Genomic DNA, 24,429 nt, shown 5'->3' on the forward strand with positions numbered 1-24,429 from the left:
CTGGGTGGCTCAGTCATTTAAGCACCTTTGGCTCAGGTCATGATCCCCAAGTCCCAGGGATTGAGCCCCACAGCAGGCTCCCCACTCAGCAGGGAGTAGGCTTTTCCCTCTGACCCTCCCCCCTCTTGTGCTCTCTCTCTCTCTCTCTCTCTCTCTCTCTCAAATAAATAAATAAAATCTTTAAAAAAAAAGAATCAGCTACACTGATGAGGATAACATGTTTTAAGATGTGGAAATAAAGATTAGAGTCGGTTGTTTCTGGTGCAGTAGGAAAACAGTGAAGAAATAAGTTATAATCGTTATTTGTATGGAAGTGTCACACAATTTTTTCCCTCATATTAGTTGTGTAATTTAGACATTATTGTTACTGCCATTTTACAGATGAGGAAACAGGCTCAGAAAGGTTAAAGAACTTGCCAGAGGGCATAAAATTAGCTAGGACTTAAACTCATGTCTCTTGATTCTAATTCTCTACTTTCTTTACTAGCTCCGTAGGAACAGCTTTAGCTATTTCAAAGAAGGAAAATACAGTCTTTCTAAACTGAATGAGGAAATTGAAATGAGGAAAAAAGCAACAGAAATAATCTCACCAAGACTGTTTGCTATTGCTATCTTTTAGTGTTACATACACCCTTCTTACACAGGTTTGACTTTTCCACCAGAATCTTCTGCTTAGGGCTAATGTCTGGGGTGGTTTTTAGCTAACAATGTTCAGTTCTCCATCCTTCCTGGGATTAAGGGGGAGCAGAGACTTTTTTTCCAGAGGTGGATGACAACTTTATTTAAGAATGTCATTCATAGACCATTTTCTTTTTTCTTTAATTTAAATTTTGTTAGTTAACATACAGTGCAATATTGGTTTCTGGAGTAGAATTCAGTGATTCATCACTTACATACAACACCCAGTGCTCATCACAACAGGTGTCCTCTTTAATACGCATCACCTATCTAGCCCATCTCCCACCCACCTCCTTCCATCAACCCTCAGTTTGTTCTCTATTGTTAAGAGTCACTTATGGCTTGTTTCCCTCTCTCCCTTTTAAACGCGGGAGCAGGATTAATCCAGGTATGTATGGATTCAGGAAACAAAAATGATCATAAGTTTTGGTCCTAGGTAGAATTATGTCTGTGTCAGTACAATCTCTTAAAGGAAAACTTAAAAGAAAATGCTATCCTGAAATATCTTCCTGTGACCAAATTGAGTGCCACAGGTATAGATTTTTATGAATAAAGTCCTTAGAATTACATTTTTAAGTTAAAATGGGCTTTTCAGGGCCTGATTTCCCCAAAGTGTAAAGGAAGAGGAGCAAAAATCACTTAATTGTCCTTGTGAGTAGGACTGGCACTACTTTCCTGGTAGGGACCCCGCTCAAGGACCACCACTTTAGTGTTTCTTTTGAGGACCAGGAACAGTAAGAATGATGAGGTCAGGTCTAGCCCCTCCCCCACAACTATCAACTGCTTTTTTTGACAGTTAGAAGGTTAGGTGAGTAGTTTTTCATTAGAGGAACATGTGCACACCAAGTACCTGCTTAGGCATAGCAAAGATGAGGGATAAAAAAAAAAATGTTTTTGAAAGAATTTCAAAATGAAATAGCCATGCTGGGAAAAACAATCAGAACTTTGTTGCACTTTCTTACACTTACTCTGTGGTTTAGAATTGTTTATATTTTTAATTACATTTGGGAGGGTGTGCACTATAATCTTTTTATTTTTGGAGCTTCTAAAGGCCTTAATCAGGCTCTGGACGCATGCTCTGGGAAACTCCGAAATATTAAACCACAACAGGGAGGCTAATTAAAGAGCCTATCACACAATGGAATTAAAATAGAAACAACCTTTAGGATGTAACTGGATCAGAAAGGAAAGGCAGAGAATATGTTTCACTACCCATACTTTTCTATTCAAAATTCAGTTTAGTGTTAAATGGGCATACCACTGGATAATAAGAAAAAATAAAAACCAACATGAACCCTGATAAAAAAGTAGGGATAGCATATTGATGAAAGAAAAAAAAAGCATGCAGGTGAAGCTGGATCTGACAGACGTGTCCTTGATGCTGAGATGCCTAAATCTGATTCAGTTGTAACAGTGTGAACCCCTGAAGGTTTCTGAGAAAGAAAGTGACATGATATAAATGCTGTTTGAGAAAAACTAATCTAGTAACTAAATGTTAGATGGATTGGAAGAGAAAACATAAAATGTTGAAAGATAACTAGAAACCTGGTGGAGGAGGAATCCACAAGATTTAGTGACTAGCTGTAGAGGATGAAGGAGCTGAGGAGTCAGTGATTAAGAGGAAACCATGGGCTGGTTTGGGGGCGGGTGGTGAGGGGAGGTTGGTGACTATGGCAGTATTTATTGAAAACCAAAGACATAGTTTAGTTACACTCCAAAAGGGGGGCGATAATACTGCTTAAATAATGCTTTATTTCATAAGGGAAATAAGGGAACATAAGAGTATTTTCCTTTTATCTTGGCCTCAATGCCAAGCCTGTACTTCCTAATACTTCAATTCAGGAGACTCTGAGAATTACAACATGGCAAAAGGAAAAGTCATAAAAGTAAGTCACTGATTTGATGTAAAAGGTTGCAGATCAGGTGAATCAAAAGTTAGGAAATGAAAGTAGAAGGTCTTATACAGACAGGATATGACTTACTGAAAGTCCAAAGTTAGAGCCTAGATCCAGTCCTGAAGAGAAGGAAAACTGTATAATGTTTCTCGGTTTTTGTTTGCTGGATGACATTTGAGAGGGGCTTCTTTTGTTCTTGGATCATTTTTAAGCCAGCAATACCCCTCAGTTCAAGTCTGGATGATCTGAAAGTCACAGCAAAGGAAGAATCAGTATCTTGCACATAGCAGGCATTCAGTAAACATTTGTGGAATGAAGAAATGAAGGATTTTCAGGATTCAGTATGTATGAAGTGTGAAAAGAATCAGGGAAATCAAATCCAGTAGCAAAGAAGAAATGGGCTAGAGTCCATATACTGCAACTCACTGAAAGCCAAACCACTATAGAAATGAAAAATGGCGCAGTGAGTCTCTGGTTTGGTTTGGTTTATAATTCCTGAGAGCTCTTTCCTTTTATCTTGGTTTCTTTTTTTTTTTTTAAGATTTTATTTATTTATTTGACAGAGAGAGACACAGCGAGAGAGGGAACACAAGCAGGAGGTTTGGGAGGGGGAGAAGCAGGCTTCCTGCAGAGCAGGGAGCCCGATGCGGGGCTCGATCCCAGGACCCTGGGAACATGACCTGAGCCGAAGGCAGCCGCTTAACCGACTGAGCCACCCAGGCGCCCTATCTTGGTTTCTTTTCAAGGTCAGAATCACCCTCTGTAGTTCAGTATCTGGATAAAAAAAAGAAATTGGTTAGTTATGGCAGAGGCAAAAAATTTGAGGCTTCTCAACTCTTGTGATCTTGTCCAGTTCCAGCTATGAAAGCCAGGATCTCATGGGGCAGACTTAGTTTTACTCTATTTCTCCTCAAAAAATTCCGACCATAACGTTTGCAGTTGACAGACCAAGTGATATTTCTCAACAGTTGTTCTAAATCTTTACCACTCTCAACACCCTACTGCATGTTGCTCTATTTTGCACTCAGCAGAACACCTAGCAGTTCTGCTTAATCTAGATGTAAGGTGATAACCTTCCAGACAGGAGATACCAAGAGGAAGGCCAGGCTCTGGATTCCTGGCTTGGCCACCTTTTCCAGGGCCTGGCTAAATCAATAATCTCTTTATCTTCAGTCTCTCTCTGCCTGCTCCTGTCCCTGATTATTCACATACTTGTGTTTCCCCTATGTTAGAAAATTCTTTTTTCCTCTCCACCACTAAACTTCTTAGAAGCTTTTACTTCTTACTTCCAACTTTCTGACCTTCCTCCCACTAGCCCCTCAGCCACAGTAATCTGGCTTTCGTTCCCACCATGCTACAGAAAACTGCTCTGGCAAATGTCACTAACAACATATGAATGTTAATATATGAGGTCTTGTTTGAATTCTATTTGAATTCTCTGCAGTGTTGGGCTCCATGGAGTACTTCTTTCCCAGCCTCTGAGATACCACTCCTTTATTTTTATACCTGTGTGGACAGTTTGACTCATTCATTCCTCAAATTCTGCCCATCTCTGAAATGTAGGTGTTTCTAAAGGTTCTCCCCTTGAGTCTCTTCTTGTGCCAACACGCTCCCTACCTGCTCCCTTAGCATCAGGTATTGCCTGAATATTCCCAAATCCTCATATCCAGACTGTCCCTACTCCTCTCAGATAAGCACAGGTTAATTAGAAAACAAATGAGCCACTACAAGAGGGACTTCGCCCATGTTATCTCCACTAATCCTGACATTTCTTTGCTGACAGGGAGAAAAGGAGGAAGGATAAACCCTGTTACAGACCCCTTGGCATGGGAGATAGACTTCCCCTCAACTACCCATACCAATCCTCTAAGTAAATAAAAACTAATGGGAGGAGAGTCTCTGTGCGGACACTATGTGCCAACATCTCCCCAGAGAATAATGAGATGGTCCTAAAGTCAACTGCAGTTGTAGCTTCTAGAAGGAAGAAGAGTTGGAAGTGCCACATGAGTGTTTCAGTTTGATTTTGAGTTTGGAGGGTGAGAGGAGTTTGAGTCTTTACTCATTTGAGACCCAGCTTGCACCTGGTTCCCAAGTCCCACCCCTCTCCAAGTGTGGACAATGTAGAAGATTGGGAAATTGCCAGGAGAGAGGAGAGAGGGGCTACCTTCCAGGATCCAACAGCCTCCTCTTAAACTTCCTGCAGGCATCCCAAACACAACTGCTCTGGAACTGATCTCATCCTTCTGCTTCTACTCCCATTCTAGTTAACAGCATCACCTTTCACCCTCTTGACCTAGAAGAAAACTAGGTTGTTGGGGACTCTACCCTCCCTAGCAGTGCCCCATTCAGTTCTAAGAGACCTCCCTCCAGACTGGCTCCTTTCAATGCTGGAGCAGCCCCTACCATCTCCATACCTCTAGTCTCTACCTCATCCAATCTATGTGTCCCACTGTAGCCAGAGGGATCGTCCCAGAACATTACTGGTCATTCATCACTTCCTTTCATTAAAACCCCCACTGATAATGTCTAGGCTTTTAGTGAAGTATATGAAGTCCTTTGTAACCTACCTTGACCTGTCTTCCAGCTTCATCTCTGGTGACTCCTTCCCTCATCCAAGCATCAGTGGGCTCTTTGTAACTTTTCAAACATACTTTGTTAAGTACTGAGTGACAACTATGAGCCAGGCACTAATCTAAACTTTTAATACAGTGAACAGGGAAAAAAGGCCCCTGCTCTCTTGCAACTCACATTTTAGTAGAAAGAGCCAGTGAATAAACAAGGTAATTTCAGATAGTGATATGGGGTTATGAAGACAATGAAATGAGGTGCTGGGCAGGGGTCAGCTACTTTAGTGCTCAGGAAGGGCCTGAGAAGGTAACACTTAGTTGAACTTGAATGACAAGGAGAAGCCAGACAAGCAAAGACCTGGTATAGAGTATTTGGGTCCGTTTGATCAGCATGTGAGAAAGGCCTTGAAGCAAGAACTAGCTTGGCAGCTTGGCATTTTCAAGGTTCCAAAACAAAGCAGTGAAGCTGCACCTTATTATACACTTGGGTGGGGGCAATGAGGTGAGGCCAGATCACAGGGGCCCTGTGGGCCATCAAAAGGAGTTTGGATACTATTTTAAAGGCAAGAGGAATCTACTGAAAGATTTTGAGTGAAGGAGTGACATGCTCTGGATCACTCTGGCTGTTCCTGGAGAAGGGGTTTCGGTGGAGCAGAAGGGTAGGCTTGGGAGACCCATTCCATGTCTTCAAGCTTATGCTCAGGCCATTCCCAAGCCTGGAATGACGGGCCATCTTTCCCAGGACGGTTCCCAGGCTCCTGGGAGCTGATTACTGCAGAGCTTTCAGCCGAGGTCAAGCCTGGTTTGCCTCACCTGCCCTACAATCATTAAACAGACCACCCACTGGGCGCAGGGGACAGAGTCCGGAGGCCTCCCGCTGTCACAGAACAACTTTTCTCTGTTCCTGCCTCCGTCTCCTAACTCAAGGGGCAAGTCTCAGTCAGACTGTTTGGCGGGGCAGTGACAAACCCAGTCCCATGGGTTAGTGGTACAAAGGAGGCTTCTCCCTAAGATGACCGAGGACACCTCGCAATTGGCAGCCGGACCCAAACCAAAGACCTGGCGAGACCAGGGCGGCGCCGCGGGCGTCAAGACAGGATATGGACTACAATTCCCAGCAGACTCTGCGCGCGGCTGCCGATCCTTCCGCACCAACTTACTCCTCTGGCTGTGCCCACTGCTGCCCGCCAAGGACCAAGCCCAGGTTTTTTTCTGGAACCGAGGCCCACCTTCTTATCACAGTTCCAGAGAGAGATCACTGAGTGCCCTGGAGGAGAAACGGACTTTTTTGAGAAGCGCGGATGCAGACCATCGGGGAGACGTCGTTCTGAAGCCATCGACTTTCGCGCGCTTTGGCGCAGGTGGTTGTGGGTAGCGCGCCCAGGAGGGAGAAAGGAGCCTCGGGGCTGTGACCGCGGCCTGAGGGATGTTCGAGGACGAGCCGCACACTGAGGGGGCAGCGGTGGTCGCCGCGGCTGGGGAGGCCCTGCAGGCCCTGTGCCAGGAGCTGAACCTGGACGAGGGGAGCGCGGCCGAAGCCCTGGACGACTTCACCGCCATCCGGGGCAACTACAGCCTAGAGGTGAGCGGCGGCAGGTGGGGCGGCCGGACCCGACCCCCGCCAGGCCCCACCCCTGCCCCGCCCCTACCCCACCCTGTGGGGCGGTGGGAGTTTCCCCACCGGGAAGGGTCGCTGCCCCGCCGGGCGCCGCCGAGTGCGGAGCTGGAAGGGCGGGTGTAGACCCGTCTTTCCATTTTCTTTCTGAGGCGGGAAACCGAAGTCCGGAAGAGGAGCGGCTTGTCTGCGGTCGCACGCCCCTCGGGGGTCCCCTAGACTCCAGACCCGCTTCCCGCCGAGCGCCGCAGACATCACGATAGCGCCCGTAAATCTGTTAAAAAACCAAATGCCGGAATGGTAAAAGCTGAAGTGAATTGTAGTGCCGACACCACCGCCCAGCCCTTTAAATATGTCATCTCACTCCGTTCTCGCCACAACCCTGGGAACTCGAGCTGTGAGCGCCGTTCCATGGGAGCGCCTAAGCTGCGTGCCCAAGCGCGCGTGGTTAGTGGTGGAACGGGGCCGAGGAGTCCGAGCCTTCGAACCGCGTCATCCCGGCGGCGGAGGTGTGGGCTGCTCGCTGTGATGAAAGCCGTCATCGGCAAGGGCGGCTCAGCCCCAGACTCCTCCCGTCTCAGTATCTTGATGCTTAGCGCAGCGCCTGGCTCTGAATAAAATAAGCGTAGGCCGTCATTATTGGATTTTTTCCCCAACCATTCTCGTATGGAGTCCTCCCATTAGCCCTGGGAACGTGGCAGGGCAGTATTATACCTCCTTTCCAGGTAGTAATGTCAAGGCCCAGAGGACTGTGCTGCCCAGGGTCATTCTGCTAATGATAGGAATCCAGTGTAGAGGTAGCATTGCGATGGGATGTATTTCAGCATACTACCCCAGTAGCCTTAAATTCAGAGGCTTTCCTGCATAATCCAAGGGCCTGGACGCACTGACTCACCACCCTGGGAAATAATTAATTGCTGGGTTCAGAGGCATGTAGTTGGATATTTGGAGTTGAGTGTTGAGGGGGAAAATACCTGAGAGACGCTCTTACTTTTTTTTTTAATAAAGAAAGATTTTATTTATTCATTTGAGACACAGAGATAGCATGAGCAGGGGGAGAGGCAGAGGCAGAGGGAGTGTTGCGGGGCTCGATCCCCAGGACCCTGGGATCATGACCTGAGCTGAAGGCAGACGCTTAACCATCTGAGCCACTCAGGCGCCCCTAAGAGACACTCATATGTCTCTGGGGTAGGACTGGGTAGACTGGATAAAGGACAGCGACCTGCACCCGTGGGTGGCATGACTGGGCTAAACGAAGAATAGGAAAGTGAGGGAGATTATGAATTATGGCCACTCAATGAAAACTAATTTTTAAAAGCCTGAGAAGGCATTTCTGACTTCCCAAGTCCTCTTTCGATCTGTCATTGAATAGACATTTACTCAGTGCAAAGTGTACTCAAGACATTAAACTAGGCACCTCTTTCAAAAAAATTTTAAAGATTTGTCTGTTTAGAGAGAAAAAAGAGCACGTGGCGGGGAGGGGCAGAGAGAAAGTCTCAAGCTGACTGTGTTATTAGCCGGGTATAGGACTTGATCCCAGGACCCTGAGATCATGATCTGAGGGGAAACCAAGAGTCAGATGCTCAACCAACTGCCCCACCCAGGCGCGCATCAAATTCTTGAATATGTCAAGTTTCTTCCCACTTGAGTGTTTTCTCCATGACATTCCCTCTGTCTGGAAACTTTTCCCTCACTCCCTACAACCGGTAGATTGAAGAACTAAGTCAACTAGGTGGAGTTGATCAGGACATCTTAAATGTTTGATTTAGAAAGCACAGATGTGTGAATTAAGATTTGGTGACTTTATTCTGTCTCAAGTCTTATTTTCCTCTTTTTTTTTTCCTTCTGTTTGTTTTTGGTGAAAGGCTCTTGGAGTAGGTATTTTCATATATCTACTATTTCTTAAGCCTTCTCCCCAGCTCCTACCCCTGTCAGTATACCAGACAAGCTTCCACTTATATTTCCCCTTGCCTTTCCCTCTCCCCTCTTACATTTTGGTGATTTGCCATTTAAGCAATTTTAAGTCTCCCTCTGTGAATCCTCTGACCTCTACTCAAAATCGGTTACTCTACTATATTCTCTCACACTTTATCTTCAATTCTTATAGCATATATCTCAACAATTAAAGATAACCATTATTTGTTCCTTTTCTTCACTCTAGATTTGGAATTACTTGAGGTCAGAAACCATCTTTGTACTTCTAAGGTCTAGCATCAAAGAATTTAAATAATACAGTTACTTTTTTGGGTGGGGGAGCAAAAATACCAGTACTTGGGGCGCCTGGGTGGCACAGTTGGTTAAGCGACTGCCTTCGGCTCAGGTCATGATCTTGGAGTCCCGGGATCGAGCCCCACATCGGGCTCCCTGCTCAGCAGGGAGTCTGCTTCTCCCTCTGACCCTCTTCCCTCTCGCTCTCTCTATCATTCTCTCTCTCTCTCAAATAAATAAATTAAATCTTTAAAAAAAAAACCAGTACTTAAATTTTCTCTATCTTAATGGTGTTTTCATCTAGTAAACTGTATCCAATGGCTCTCTAATACTTGGATGCTATTCCCCAAAATTTGTTAATCAAAGCTTCTAGGGCACCTGGGTGGCTCAGTTGGTTAAGCGACTGCCTTCGGCTCAGGTCATGATCCCGGAGTCCCGGGATCGAGTCCCACATTGGGCTCCCTGCTCAGCAGGGAGTCTGCTTCTCCCTCTGACCCTCTTCCCTCTCGTGCTCTCTATCTCTCCTTCTCTCTCTCTCAAATAAATAAATAAAATCTTTAAAAAAAAGGAAAAAAAGCTTCTAAAAATATCAAACCACAAGCTTACATGCCTCATTTAATACCTTGAGCAAATAAGACTTCTCCCTACATTAGGGTAGTAACACTGGGTTTTAATTCTATTGGTGGTCACCCATTTCTGTCCTTCCCTTTTCGATTATTACAAGAAATCTTTCAATGCTTTTATTCTTTTAGAGACAGGTCTTAAAGAGGCTCTGCAGAACTGTGCTGTAAGATTTGTGTCTAATTCTGAATCCTTAAATTACATAAGTAGTTCAGTGGTAAAGTCATGAAGTGATTCTAGCTTGACGATATCTCAAGTCTAAAGCAGACAAGTGTTGAATTCCCAAATGTCATGCTTTTTATACCATTGTAAATTGAGATATCTGCTGAAATAGAGAGGCTTACTTACTATTTTAAGATTGGATAAATCCCCAAATTTTTACCTCACAAAGATGGTGGTCTTCTTTATGTTGTACAAGATAGATACGAACTTTTTATGTGTGACTCCCTTGCCAACTTTCTACTCTCTTCTTTGCTTTCTCTGTCAAACTGGTTAAAAAAGAAACATGAAACTGGAATGGTGGAAAGGAACTTAAGCATCATCAAGGCCAAGACTAGTGTTTCAAATCAAGAAAGCTAATGCTGAGAAATTTTAAGAGAGCTCTTTCAATAATATTGGATTTGGGGTGTAGGTGAGAGATCTATTTTTAGATTAGTGCTGATTTAGCATCTTACACAGGACTGAGAATAAGAGTTTTATACTCATTACTGCAAAACTAAGCTTTGTGACCTTGGCAAATAACCTTCACTGCTCTGGCCTGTTATATACATAATGAAAGTAAGACCAGATAGTTCTAAGATCTTTTCTGGTTCTAGAACTCAAGTATTTTAACATAATATATTCACTTTGCTGTTTGTCTTTTGCCTGCCAGGGAGAAGTTATACACTGGTTGGCATGTTCATTATATGTTGCATGCCGCAAAAGCATTATTCCCACTGTTGGGAAGGGTATCATGGAAGGAAATTGTGTTTCACTTACCAGAATACTGCGTTCAGCTAAACTAAGGTAAAGCACTTTGATTTTTCAAACACTCTTTTATAAGTACTAAATTTACTTTTGGAATTTAATTTTTGTGTAACTCTATTCCATTTTAAGTTTGTTGTCCTATAGGTATTCCTTTCCAATTCTCATATTCTTCCATTGCCTTTCTTCCTCAAATTCTGACTTCAGCCAGAGACCTCTATACTAATCTTTTTAATCTATAATGTTTTCATATTTTTTTAAAATTTGGAAAAATTTCAAGCTTTTAGAAAAGTTGCAAAAATAAGGAAAGCACAAAGAACACCCATATACCCTTGACCCAAATTCACTTATTATTGACACTTTATTCCATATGCTTTGTCATTTGATCTTTCTCAAATATTTTTTCCTCAACCATTTCGAAGTAAGTAGCATGCATTACAGCCCTTTACCCCTAAATACTTCATTGTATATTTAGGTAACTACCACAGTTACCAACTTCAGTAAAGTTAACATTGATATAATAATTTAATCTATCATCTCTTCTAGTTTTATTAGTTGATTCAATAATTTTCTTTATAGCAATTTTTTAAAAGAATATTCCAATCTAGGATTAGGTACTACCTTCACTTATCATATCTGTTTAGTTTCCTTTAATTAGGAATATTTCCACAGCAAGAATATAGTCCACAAACACCCCCAAACCCCTTTTTAATAGATTACTCCTCATTTTGGATTTGTCTCATGTTTTCTAATGATTAGAGGCAGGTTATACATCCCCATATAGAAAACTACATAAATAATTTTGTGTCCTCACTGTATCACATCTGGAGGCATGATATCCATGTGCTTTGCTTGTGTTAATTTTTATTATCTGCTCAACGTGCTGTCCTGTTTTTCTGCTGTATAGTTAATATTTTTTACTGGGCAACAAATAATCAGTGTGTCTTAGTTACAGCTTTTACTTGCTCTAATATTAATCATATGGAACTATTTGCCTGGATACAAAACAAAAGAAATGGAGTGACCCAGATTTGGGTAGGTGGTAATGTTCTCTGTTTCTGGGTTTTTCACCCATGACAGAACTATTTGAGGTGGTTGTCTATTTGCTGTCCTGGGTTTCCAATATGGAAGACAAACTTTAAAAGACCTATCAAGGGAGAGCAAGTAAGTTTCAGTTCATGCTAAATTAAAAAAAAAGTCTCTCAGAACAATTTTAGTTTGCATAAGTGGAAAAATAATACATTCAAGACGATGTTTAAAACTTTAATAAATACCAGTTTTTGTCATTGATGATAAAAATAAAATGAAAGTGTAATTAAGATTGGTGGAGTTCAGGTAATTTTTTTAATTGAGCAAAACCTCCCTATACTTTATAATATTAGGTTGTTGGGGAAACTGAACAAAAAAAGAATAACTTAAAATTTGGAGCAGTATAAGCACATGATAAAAATTTCAGATAATGAAACATTCTGGAAATGGTGGTTTGATTGCACAGTGGGAATGTACTTAATACCACTTAATTTACACTTAAAAATGGTTAAAATAGTAAATTTTATGTTATATATACTTTTACCATAATTTTTAAAAAGGTTCACAAACTTTCAAATAATACAGAATGTTTGAGAGTATAAAGATGTCCCTTTCTTTTCTCTCCCCAGAATTAACCACTTAAACAATTTACTGTCAAAATATATATATATTTTTTTTTAAGTAGGCTCCACACCCAATGTAGGGCTTAAACTCACGACCCTGAGATCAAGAGTCGCAGGCTCCACCGACTAAGTCAGCTAGGCACCCCAATAAATTGTTAAGCAGAAAAATATCTGTTTTTCAGTGTTTTAGTTGTTTTTTTAAAACATAAATGAGATCATCCTATATGTATTGTTTTGTATTTGCTTTTCTTTATATTTTGGTAATTCTTTTTTTTTTTTTTAAGATTTTATTTATTTATTCATGAGAGACAGGGAGAGAGACAGAGGGAGAGAGAGAGAGAAGCAGAGGGAGAAGCAGGCTCCCAAGGAGCAGGGAGCCCGATGCAGGACTCGATCCCAGGACCCTGAGATCCCTTGGCTCATGACCTGAGCCGAAGGCAGATGCTTAACCATCTGAGCCACCCAGGCGCCCTATATTTTGGTAATTCTTACATATCACCATAAGTAGCTCTTCCGTACTCTAGGACTTAAGATAAGGATGTTTCATATATTTACCCAACCCCTTGTTGATGACCATTTACACAATTCTTTGTGATTACAGACAGATCATTGTGAAATGTATTTCAGATGAAATACATACATTGCTCAGCAGGGAGCCTGTTTCTTTCTTTTTTTTTTTTTTTGGTAGAAATGTACCATTTTATTATTACAAAGATTCTCACGAAAATGAAAATAGTATCTCAAAAAGGATACTAGACTACCAGTCTCCACCTGCAGAATTGGGCGAGGATAGAGGGCAGGCTGTGGGAGTTCTTGACTCACATGGGGCAGTGGGAAGGCATGATAACAGAACCAATCTAAAAATGGCTGATGTTACCTTAAGGAGCCTGATGGGGGGCAGGGTGGTCCCTGAAGACCCAGCCACTCCTTCTAGAAGGGAGCCTGTTTCTCCCTCTGCCTGCTCTGCCTGCCGCTCTCCCTGCTTGTGCTCTCTCTCTCTAACAAATAAATAAATAAAATCTTTTAAAAAAAGTTTCAACTAAAAAATTCTTTTGCTATTAAGTATAATATTAAAAAGTAGTATCTGTTGTGCAATTTGAATTTTTAATAAAGTTGTCTGCATCTCATTGTTTTAAGTATTGAGAAGTAATTTTTCCACATTTTCCATGAGTTTTTCAGTAACTTATGATTTAAATCAAGGTGACATTCATTCATTCATTATTTTCATATTATAAAAGAACCTAATGAATATTTCATTCATGAAAAATTATTTTTTACACATTTTAATTGGAACATTGAGGATACTAAATTTTTACAAAGTGATTTTTATCTTTTGAGTGCCATTAAAATTCAGTAGTATGCTGCTTTTGGGACATACACCCCATATTTACCATCCCTACTCTAGTGTGTGGTAAAATATACATAACATAGGGGCACCTGGGTGGCACAGTCAGTTGGGCATCTGATTGTTGATTTCAGTTCAGTCATGATCTCGAGGTTGTGGGATCTGGCCCCGTGTCAGGCTCCCAGCTCAGCAGTAAGTGTGCTTCTCTCCTTCTGTCCCTCCCCCCACCTGCGCGTGAGCACGCAAGTGTTCTCTCTCTATATATAAATGAATAAATGAATCTTTAAACAATATATATACGTAAAATTTATCATCTGATTTCAGTGGCATTAAATACATTTACATTGCCGTGCAACCATCACCACCATCCATCTCCAGAATTTTTTCAGCTTCCCAAATTGAAACTTCATAACAAACAATAGCTCCTTCTCCCTCCTAGCCCTTGGCATTTATCTGTACTTCATTCCTTTTTATGGCTGAATAATACTCCATTTTATGGATATACCACATTTTTTTATCCACTTATTAGTTGATGGATACTTGAGTTGTTTCCACCTTTTGGCTATTATGAATAATGCTGCTGTGAACATTTGTGTGCAAGTTTTTGTGTAGACATATATTTTCATTTCTCTTGGGTATATATGTATGAATGGAATTGTTGGGTCATAGGGGAACTCTATGTTTAATCTTTTGAGGAACTGTCAGATTATTTTCCAAAGTGACTACACGAGTTTACGTTCACACCAGCAGAGTTTGAGGCTTCCATTTTACCCATATCCTTGCCAATACGTGTTATTTTCTTTTTTATTCTGGCCATTCTAGTGGGCATGAAATGGTATCTTCTATTTCCCCAGTGGCCAATGATGTGGAGCTTCTTTTCATGTGCTTATTGGAGTATTGTATTCTCTTTTTTTTTTTTTAAAGATTTTATTTATTTGCGATAGCGAGAGAGCACGAGTGGGGTGGGGGATGGGGGGGAGCAGTGGCAGAAGGAGAGGGAGGAGCAGGCTCTCCACCGAGCAGGGAACCTGACTTGGGGCTCAATCCCAGGACCCTGGGATCAGGACCTGAGTGGAAGGCAGACGCTTAACCAATGAGCCACCCAGGCACCCTGGCATAATGTATTCTTTACGACAGAATTCCAATGAACAGAATTGTTTTGAAAGCTAGGAAGTTTACTTTGCTGCTTATTTTACTTTAAAAAAAAAAATCATACTCGTAGGTGAAGTAATAATAATGCTATAATTTTTTTTGTTTCCAAACATTCTGATGTACTTTGTTCCAGGTTAGAACAGCAATCTAGAAATAGCAATAAATACAGTGGATTTACATGGGGATGTATTAGTCAAGCATCTTGTTTATAAAAAACAGCTACCAACTACTGACTTTGGCTAACTTAAAGGGAAAAGAAATTTACTGAAAGGATATTGAATACCTGACAAAGTCTTTTTTTTTTTTTAAAGATTTTATTTATTTATTTGACAGAGATGCAGAAAGAGAGGGAACACAAGCAGGGGGAGTGGGAGAGGGAGAAGCAGGCTTCCCGCCAAGCAGGGAGCCCGATGCAGGGCTTGATTCCAGGACCCTGGGATCGTGACCTGAGCCGAAGGCAGATGCCCAATGACTGAGCCACCCAGGCGCCCCGAATACCTGACAAAGTCTTTACGATGACTTGAGAAAATAGACTTGGAAAACGTCCAGGAACAAAATGAGTCTGGCTAAAGCCAAAAAGCATATCACAAGAATTCATCTAACAAGGACAGGACTTAACATGGCCAGCAGTGCCATCCCTGGACATTGCCACTGTATTTGTCCCTAATAGCTGAATGTTGCTGTTGATCCTGCTATAAGAATTTATCACTTGTTCAGTTTTCTGCAACACCAGCTCCAGATTCAAAATCCCAAATATGTATCAAGGACCTCAGGTTTTATTCCTTACCCTAACTTGAGTGAAGCTGATCTATCTATTAGACAGCAAGATTCAAAACTGGGGAATTCCTCAAAAAAAGGAAAGAATTTGACATGCTGAGCATCCCTGCCTCCAAAACAAAGTCTCCTATAAGAAGTCCCTATAAGGGACTCTAACTTGTTAGCCAAAATAAATATTTAGTAATCTGGCAAAAAAATTCTTGTTGCTGTTATTGATAAGAATCTTTTAAAGAGGGCGCCTGGGTGGCTCAGTCGTTAAGCGTCTGCCTTCGGCTCAGGTCATGATCCCAGGGTTCTGGGATCGATCCCCGCATCGGGCTCCCTGCTCTGCGGGAGGCCTGCTTCTTCCTCTCCCACTCCCCCTGCTTGTGTTCCCTCTCTCGCTGTGTCTCTCTCTGTCAAATAAATAAATAAAATCTTTAAAAAAAAAAAAAGAATCTTTTAAAGGACTGTTAGATTCTCAGATTTCAGTCAGCATATCTGGAGTTTGAATACCTATGGATAATTAGCTGACGATGTCTTCCATCACCTTTTTAAAAAAAAAGTATCATTCTGGGGTACCTGGCCGGTTCAGTCAGTATAAAGCCTGCGATTCTTGATCTCAGGTTTGCAGTTTGAGCCTCAGGTTAGATATAGACATTACTTAAAAATGAAATCTTAAAAAAAAAATTCTGTATATAACGCTAGACACTTAAATGAACTTTAACACTACAAATTTTCAGTCTAAGACCATACTAACATGGGGACATAAAAAATGTACCCATAATTGAATAAGCCAGAAAGGTGGAATAATAATCTATTAAGTGATTTTCTGGTTATGTACTACCTTCTTCATTTATATTTGATGGTGGAACCACATATTGGAACATAAACACTTGAATTGTATTCCTAAACTAGAACTGTCTGGTGCTTTGTGATCAACTTCCACAATGCACTATTTGGGAGATTCTATCTGTCCTCAAACTAATTTTGTGAACTCAGTCTGTTGACATTTACTTTGTAATATATATACAAATTAATGTCTGGGTGCTGTAGGGAATAAAAGAAGTAGATAGATACCATCACTTCATGCATAGGAGCAGACATTTATGTAATGACTACTAATTCAAAATCTATATTCCCATAGTGATTCTGGGAGCTGGAGTAATTTCATAGCACTTGGGAGTGAGGTTTTCCAGTTGCCTTTTTTTTTTTTTTTAATAAATTTAGGCTTTTAAGTAAAGATTCTTTCTTTTAAAAAAATAAGATTCTTAAGATTCATAGGCATAAATAAAATGTTAATTTGTCCATTATATGGACTCACTTTAAAGTTGCTTTTTTAAAATAAGTAAATAAATATAGTTGCTTTTTTTTGTTTAGTTTAATACAGTTTTTTAGTAAAATGAAGAAGTGGATGGACATGTCAAACCTGCCACAAGAATTTCGTGAACGTATAGAAAGGCTAGAAAGAAATTTTGAGGTGTCTACTGTAATTTTCAAAAAATTTGAGCCAATTTTTTTAGATATATTTCAAAATCCATATGAAGAGCCACCAAAGTTACCACGAAGCAGGAAGCAGAGGTAAGACCCTTAATTAAATAATTGACATAAAAATAGTACAAATTATGCTATAAACTTTGGAAATTTGCATTTTTTAAAGTCTGCTTTTTACCAGAGTATCCATTTGCAAAAAAATTTAAATTTTTTAAAAATCCATTTATAATTACCATATCTGGAAATTCAGGGTAATATTTTCACTTATTTTTTATGGTCTTTTTATTTTATGCAGATTAGAAAGATTTATTTATTTAAGTCCATTTAGTGAACCATAAATTGTCCTTTGTGAATGGAATTTTACATGTAATTTGACTTTACTAGTTATTTATATTTGCTGTTTCAATTTAAATGACAATGTGGAGTGATATTTAGCAAGTTAGTCAGTTAAGAAGTACATTTTTTCCTTTCTAGGAGGATTCCTTGCAGTGTTAAGGATCTCTTTAATTTCTGTTGGACACTCTTTGTTTATACTAAGGGTAAGGTGATACTTTCAATAGTTTTACATTTCTGCTGTGGGAATTTGGTGTTATTTGACATGAGAGGTTTCTGGTCTTTGTGTCTTTTTTTTTCTTATAAAGGTAATTTTCGTATGATTGGAGATGATTTGGTAAATTCTTACCATTTACTTCTGTGCTGCTTGGATCTCATTTTTGCCAATGCCATTATATGCCCAAATAGACGTGACTTGCTGAATCCATCATTTAAAGGTAAGACATTATTTACTTTTGAAAACTGGTCATCAGTATTTTAAAAAGTTTTAAAAGTTGACCATATTCTTCTAACCATTTCCTTTTGCTCTTAATACCTTATCAAACTAGGTTTACCATCTGATTTCCATACTGCTGACTTTAGGGCTTCTGAAGAGCCTCCCTGCATCATTGCTGTACTGTGTGAACTGCATGATGGACTTCTAGTAGAAGCAAAAGGAATAAAGGAGCACTACTTTAAGCCATATATTTCAAAACTCTTTGACAGAAAGGTACTGTACTTATAAGTGAATGGCTAAGATTTTTAAGGGTCAGCAGCAGAAGCCTCAAAGGAAAAAACAATGTTTTAAGCAAGTTCTCAGCATTATAGGACTCGGGGTCGAGATTTCCAGGTTTCAGTCTCTGCCATGATGCAAAATGCTGTAATGCAGAATCGCCCTATGATCTTTTGTGATGTGCAAAACTGAGCTGTTAAAGATTGTGACCGACTATATGTACTGTCAATTAAATGCACTGGCAGAGACAGCTGTAAGAGATTTTGATAAAAGAATTATAAAGAACAGAACATTGGAGTAAGCCTGATAAAGAATTATGAAAAGCAGGTCGGGGTAAATTAATTTACTGCCACAATTTGAATAACTTCTGACTACTTACTAAAGATGGGATGATATATAACAACCATAGCTTCCATATAAATAGAGCTGAAAATCTTTTATAGTTTTGTAGCCACTTGCAGGCTTCCTGCATGCATTCTGGATTTTTTTCTCAGTAATTTATTTAGCTATTTCTATGTTTATGAAATGGCTTGTTCCTCTTGGTCTCATTTCTTTTTTTTTTTTTTTTTTTTAAAGATTTTATTTATTTATTTGAGAGAGAGAATGAGATGGAGAGAGAGAGCATGAGATGGGGGAGGGTCCAAGGGAGAAGCAGACACCCTGCTGAGCAGGGAGCCCGATGCGGGACTCGATCCCGGGACTCCAGGATCATGACCTGAGCCGAAGGCAGTCGCCCAACCAACTGAGCCACCCAGGCGCCCTCCTCTTGGTCTCATTTCTTACCTCCCCAACATTGAGCCATTTAATCCAGCTAGTACTTGAGTTTTCTCTTTGGTAAAAGAAAAAAAAAAAGGGATTGGATTAGGTCATCACTGTGGTTCCCCTCTTTGTAGATAATATGAGATGTTTCTTCAAGCATAAAGTCTTACCTAACTGGGTGGTTCTTCTGTTACACAAATTTTTGTATCTAGTTTTACCTTCCTGTGTGTGTGTGTGTGTGTGTATCATGGCTCCTTATCTGTATGTTAAATATCTCCAGCATAGTAAATTTTGAAGGGAACTCAAGGATTATCTTTTGTGCTGTGCAAAAGCAGCACACTAGTGGCCCTGGGGTATAATGACCATACAGCTTGGTTTGCTTGGATTATCTAGGTTTTGGTTGTTGTCTTAGCATAATTATTATAGCACCTCCTTTCACTCCAAAACTATTCTAGTTTGGACAGTCGTCCTCCTACTCATGGGCCGCAGATGTTTTGTTTGGCCTATGTAGAGTGTTCTTTATTTTTATTTTATTCAATTTTAATTTTACATATAAAAACTTTTAATATGAAGATCTCTCTCAAGGGGTGCCTGGTTGGCTCAGTCAGTTAGGTGTCCGACTCTTGATCTCAGCTCAGGTCTTGATCTCAGGGTCATGAGTTTAAGCCCCATGTTGGGCTCCACGCTAGGTGTCAAGCCTACTTAAAAAAAAAAAAAGGGAAGGGTGCCTGGGTGGCTCAGTTGGTTAAGCGACTGCCTTCGGCTCAGGTCATGATCCTGGAGTCCCTGGATCGAGTCCTGCATTGGGCTCCCTGCTCGGCAGGGAGTCTGCTTCTCCCTCTGACCCTCTTCCCTCTCATGCTCTCTATCTCTCATTCTCTATCTCTCAAATAAACAAATAAATAAATAAAAATCTAAAAAAAAAGGGAAAAAATCTCTTTCAAAAGTCAGAAGCTATGGAAATACAGGGTTGGAATTTCTACATGAAATTTCTGCATGGGTAACTATTGTCAGACTAAATGATGGCCACCTCTTTTAGGATGGGAAGTATGCTTTCTATCCTCTTAATTTATATATGTTGAACCCTGACCCCTGAAGGCATTTGAGTTTGCAACCCTGATGGTAGTAACCTAAGAATAGTGTGGGTGCATAGAAAATACTATAAACAGGGGCACCTGTTTCATGCTCCACCTCCATCAGTTGGTCGAGCATCCAAGTCTTGATCTCAGGTCTTGATCTCAGGGTTGTGAGTTCAGGCCCCATATTGTATGTGGAGCCTACTTAAAAAAAAAAAAAGAAAGAAAGAAAATATTATATAAGCAGTGTAGTTTTCTTCTCTCACCAGCAACAGTACCTATATTCCCTTTGAATCTTTCCTTACCTGACACATATTATAATTCAATGTTAGTTTCCCTTCTCCATAGACCAATGTTTAAAATTGGACAGCTTTTTTCAGAATCACTTGGGGAACTTATATAAAATGCTGCCTTGGCTCAGGATTTGAGGTCCATCAATCTGCATTTTTTTAAAGTCCCCCTAAGTGAGTGCCTGGGTGGCTCAGTTGGTTGAGCGTCCAACTCGGTTTCGGCTCAGGTCACGATCTCAGGGTCATGAGATTGAGCCCCGGGTTGGGCTTCAAGCTCAGCCTGCTTGAGATTCTCTCTTCCTCTGCCCCTCCCACCTGTTTGCATGCTTTCTTTCTCTCAAATAAATAGATAAATCTTTAAAAAAAAAAAAAAAAAGCATCTCTAACTGATTCTTATGTCACTAGAATTTAGAAACCACTGCCATAGGCTAACTTAAAAATATTTTCAAAAATTGACTAAATTTTTAAAGTATTTTATTTGCATGCTAAATAGGTTTTACTGGTTTAAAAGAAATACTCAGTAATTCTGTTTTGTGTGTATATTATTTATAACAACTGCCAATGTGAAAATTTAGATAAATGTCATGTTTTTGTATCTATGTTATTTTGCTTAATTACATGTCAAAAAATGACTTTTTCTTCCCAGATTTTAAAAGGAGAATGCCTCCTGGACCTTTCCAGTTTTACTGATAATAGGTAAGTATTTAGTACTAATGGTATCTGCCATATTATAGGCTGTCAATGATGATTTATTGCAATTTGTCAAGTGGAACATTATATCAAGGTAACTCCTCCAAACTCAAGTTCCTTCTGCATTAGTGGCATTTACTGAAGTTGTCACTAATCCTTGTTGTCTTTGAGTAGACATATTTTACGATACCTTTGGCACTTAAAAAAAAAGAAAAGAAACTTTGGCACTTAAAAGAGCTACTTCCAGAGAAACTTATAAAGAGACCCAATGATTTCTGTATTTGAGTGTATGTTCTTTTATTAATCAAATATTGGCAAATTCAGAATATATTTCAAAACCATTATTGTCCCCTCAGTGATCCCATCTTAATTAGATTCAGCTAATTTTCAGATTAAGTTTATGCTCTCAAAGTAAGTTATTATTGCTGTGTATGTGAATGCAAAGCATGTCCATAATCAGATAGGAACGTCTGATATTGTTAGGTGGGTAGAGTTAAAAACTGGAAAGTCATCAGCTTTTCCAGGCCTTGGAGTCTAACTCTTCCTTCAAGTCAAAGTAAATCCATTGTGAAGGTACCTGGCTGGCTCAGTTGGTAGAGCATGCAACTCTCAATTTTGGGGTCGTGAGTTTGAGCCCCATGTTGGATGTAGAGGTTACTTAAATAAATATTTTAAAAAGAATCGATTGTGTAACTTAGTTTTATTCCAGCAGCTTAACATAATTCTTGGGGTATCTGACTGGCTCAGAAGAGCACACAACTCTTGATCTTGGGCTTGTGAGTTCGAGTTGGGTGTAGAGATTACTGAAAAATAAAATCTTTAGACCCACAACTACATGGTCAAGTAATCTTCGACAAAGCAGGAAAGAATATCCAGTGGAATAAAGGCAGTCTCTTCAACAAATGGTGCTGGGAAAATTGGACGGCAACATGCAAAAGAATCAAACTGGAGTGCTTTCTTACACCATACACAAAAATAAATTAAAAATGGATAAAAGACCTAAATGTGAGACAGAAAACCATCAAAATCCTAGAGGAGAACACAGGCAGCAACCTCTTTGACCTCAGCTGCAGCAACTTCTTGGCTAGACACGTAGCCAGAGGCAAGGGAAACAAAAGCAAAAATGAACTATTGGAACTTCATCAAGATGAAAAGCTTCTGCACAGCAAAGGAAACAATCAACAAAACTAAAAGGCAGTCTACAGAATGGGAGAAGATATTTGCAAATGATACATCTGATAAAGGGTTAGTATCCAAAATCTATAAAGAACTTAACCAAACTGAACAGCCAAAAAGCAAGTAATCCAGTTAAGAAGTGAGCAGAAGATATGAATAGACACTTTTCCAAAGACTTCCAGATAGCTAACAAACACATGAAAAGATGCTCAACATCACTCATCAACAGGGAAATATAAATCAAAACCACGATGAGGTATCACCTCACACCTGTTGGAATGGCTAAAATTAACAACACGGGAAACAACAGATGTTGGTGTGGATGCAGAGAAAGGGGAACCCTCTTGTACTGTTGGTGGGACTACAAACTAGTGCAACCACTCTGGAAAACAGTATGGAATTTCCTCAAAAAGTTAAAAATAGAACTACCCTACAATCCTGCAATTACACTACTAGGTATTTCCCAAAGCATACAAAAATACAGATTTGGGGGGGTACATGCACCGCAATGTTCATAACAGCATGATCAGTAATAGCCAAACTATGTAGAGAGCCCAAATATCCATTGACTGATGAATGGATAAAGAAGATGTGGTATATATACACAATGGAATATTACTTAGCCAAAAGAATGAAATCTTGCCTTTCACAATGACATGGATGGAGCTAGTGTGTATTATGCTAAGTGAAATGAGTCAGGCAGAGAAAGACAAATATCCTATGATTTCACTCATGTAGAATTTAAGAAACAAAACGAACATACGGAAGGGGAGAAAAAGAGGGAAACCATAAGAGTCTCTTAAGAGAACAAACTGAGAGGCAATGCAGGGAGGTGGGTGGGAGATGGGCTAGATGGACGGTGGGTATTAAGGAGGGCACTCGATATGATGAGCACTGGGTGTTGTAAGTCATGAATCACTGAATTCTCCTTAAACCAACATAGCACTGTATGTTAACTAACTAGAATTTAAATAAAAATTTGAAAAATAAAAATAAAATATTTTTAAAATAAAATCTTTTCAGCAAAGCAGTGAACAAGGAGTATGAAGAATATGTTTTAACTGTTGGTGATTTTGATGAGAGGATCTTTTTGGGAGCAGATGCAGAAGAAGAGATTGGAACTCCTCGAAAGTTCACTGGTGACACCCCATTAGGGAAACTGACAACACAAGCTAATGTGGACTGTAATCTTCAACAACACTTTGAAAAAGTAATATAACTTAGCCTGGCCTCAGTCTTGAATGATCTTTTTCTCTCTGTGTGTGATTCTACTAACAACAGAAGCATCTTTCAAGTTAAATCTTGAGTTTCTTCTACTAATTTGTATTTCCCATGAAAGCCTTAAAAGGTAATTTTTAAAACTATGGCATTTAGTATTTTTACCTCATTTCTTGATGTTTTTCATATTTTTGATATATTTTCCCAGAATGTCTGGGCTTTTCAGTAGGGTATGTGTCTTTTGACATAAAACAGGATTTATGTGGGGCGCCTGGGTGACTCAGTCAATTAAGCATCTGACTTCAACCCAGGTCATGATCTCAAAGGTCCTGGGATCAAGCCTCATGTCGGGCTCCCTGCTCAGCAAGGAGTCTGCTTGTCTTTCTCCCTCTCCCTCTGCCCCTACCCCCCTGCACACGAGTGAGCTCTCTCGCTCTCAATAAATAAAATCTTTTTTAAAAGGATTTATGCTTTCCTATCATTCTTTCTTTGTATCACCTTAGCCACTATTCTGTTGCTTTAAAATTTAGTTTATTCTCCTACCCATGATAAATTATGTGCTTTCCCTGAACTTCAGCCATAGAACGCTGGACTTGACTGTTAATAGTGAAGGCTTAATTCTGTATTTCTGTGTAAAATGGGTTGGAGGATGAGGTCTAATGGAAAGTTCACTGGTCTAGAAGGTAGAAAACCTAAGTTTCAGTTCAAGCTCTGCCATTAACTTTGTGAGCTTAAACAATTTTTTTACCTTCTTTGTGCCTGTTTCATATGTAAAGTGAAAATGTGTATATTTCAAATGAATATTAGGATAAAATGAGATTATAGATAGTAGGTACTTTGAAAAATTTTTACTTAAATGTAAGGATGTTATTAGCATAATATTGGTAAAAATTTGGTAGTTAACCAGAGGAGGGAGGAAAAAAGTCCTACTAAATATGAATAGAGAAGATGTTATATATATACTGAATAAAACACTTAATGAGGGCAAGGTAACTTTTTAATCTCACAGATTTTTCTTTATTGACAGAAAACATCATTTGCACCTTCTACCCCACTGACAGGACGGCGATATTTACGAGAAAAAGAAGCAGTCATTACTCCTGTTGCTTCAGCCACTCAAAGTGTGAGCAGGTTACAGAGTATTGTGGCTGGACTGAAAAATGCACCAAGTGAACAACTTATAAATATTTTTGAGTAAGTATAATATTATTTTTCTAAATAAATTATTT

At 39.9% G+C, this 24,429-nt stretch overlaps 1 protein-coding gene across 3 annotated transcripts in view; it reads left to right on the forward strand.

The window, feature by feature from the left end:
* Positions 1–6,025: 6,025 nt before the first annotated feature.
* The window catches only part of RBL1 (RB transcriptional corepressor like 1), a 75,029-nt gene continuing 56,625 nt past the window's right edge, over positions 6,026–24,429 (forward strand). Inside the window, exons 1-9 of one of the 3 annotated variants that reach the window (XM_073880455.1) lie at positions 6,026–6,722; positions 10,456–10,589; positions 16,833–17,033; positions 17,421–17,485; positions 17,588–17,716; positions 17,828–17,988; positions 20,763–20,812; positions 23,006–23,192; positions 24,228–24,394. In XM_073880455.1, coding sequence (XP_073736556.1) covers positions 6,567–6,722; positions 10,456–10,589; positions 16,833–17,033; positions 17,421–17,485; positions 17,588–17,716; positions 17,828–17,988; positions 20,763–20,812; positions 23,006–23,192; positions 24,228–24,394 — 1,250 coding nt within the window. In that variant the 5' untranslated portion in view covers positions 6,026–6,566. The remainder of the gene's footprint in view (positions 6,723–10,455; positions 10,590–16,832; positions 17,034–17,420; positions 17,486–17,587; positions 17,717–17,827; positions 17,989–20,762; positions 20,813–23,005; positions 23,193–24,227; positions 24,395–24,429) is intronic. The other 2 variants (XM_025876621.2, XM_073880456.1) reach the window with 2 other exon arrangements.

This window comes from Callorhinus ursinus, unplaced genomic scaffold, assembly GCF_003265705.2.
Source record: "Callorhinus ursinus isolate GAN/ISIS: 27379988/994484 unplaced genomic scaffold, GSC_fseal_2.0 scaffold38, whole genome shotgun sequence".
Taxonomy (NCBI): Eukaryota; Metazoa; Chordata; class Mammalia; order Carnivora; family Otariidae; genus Callorhinus; species Callorhinus ursinus.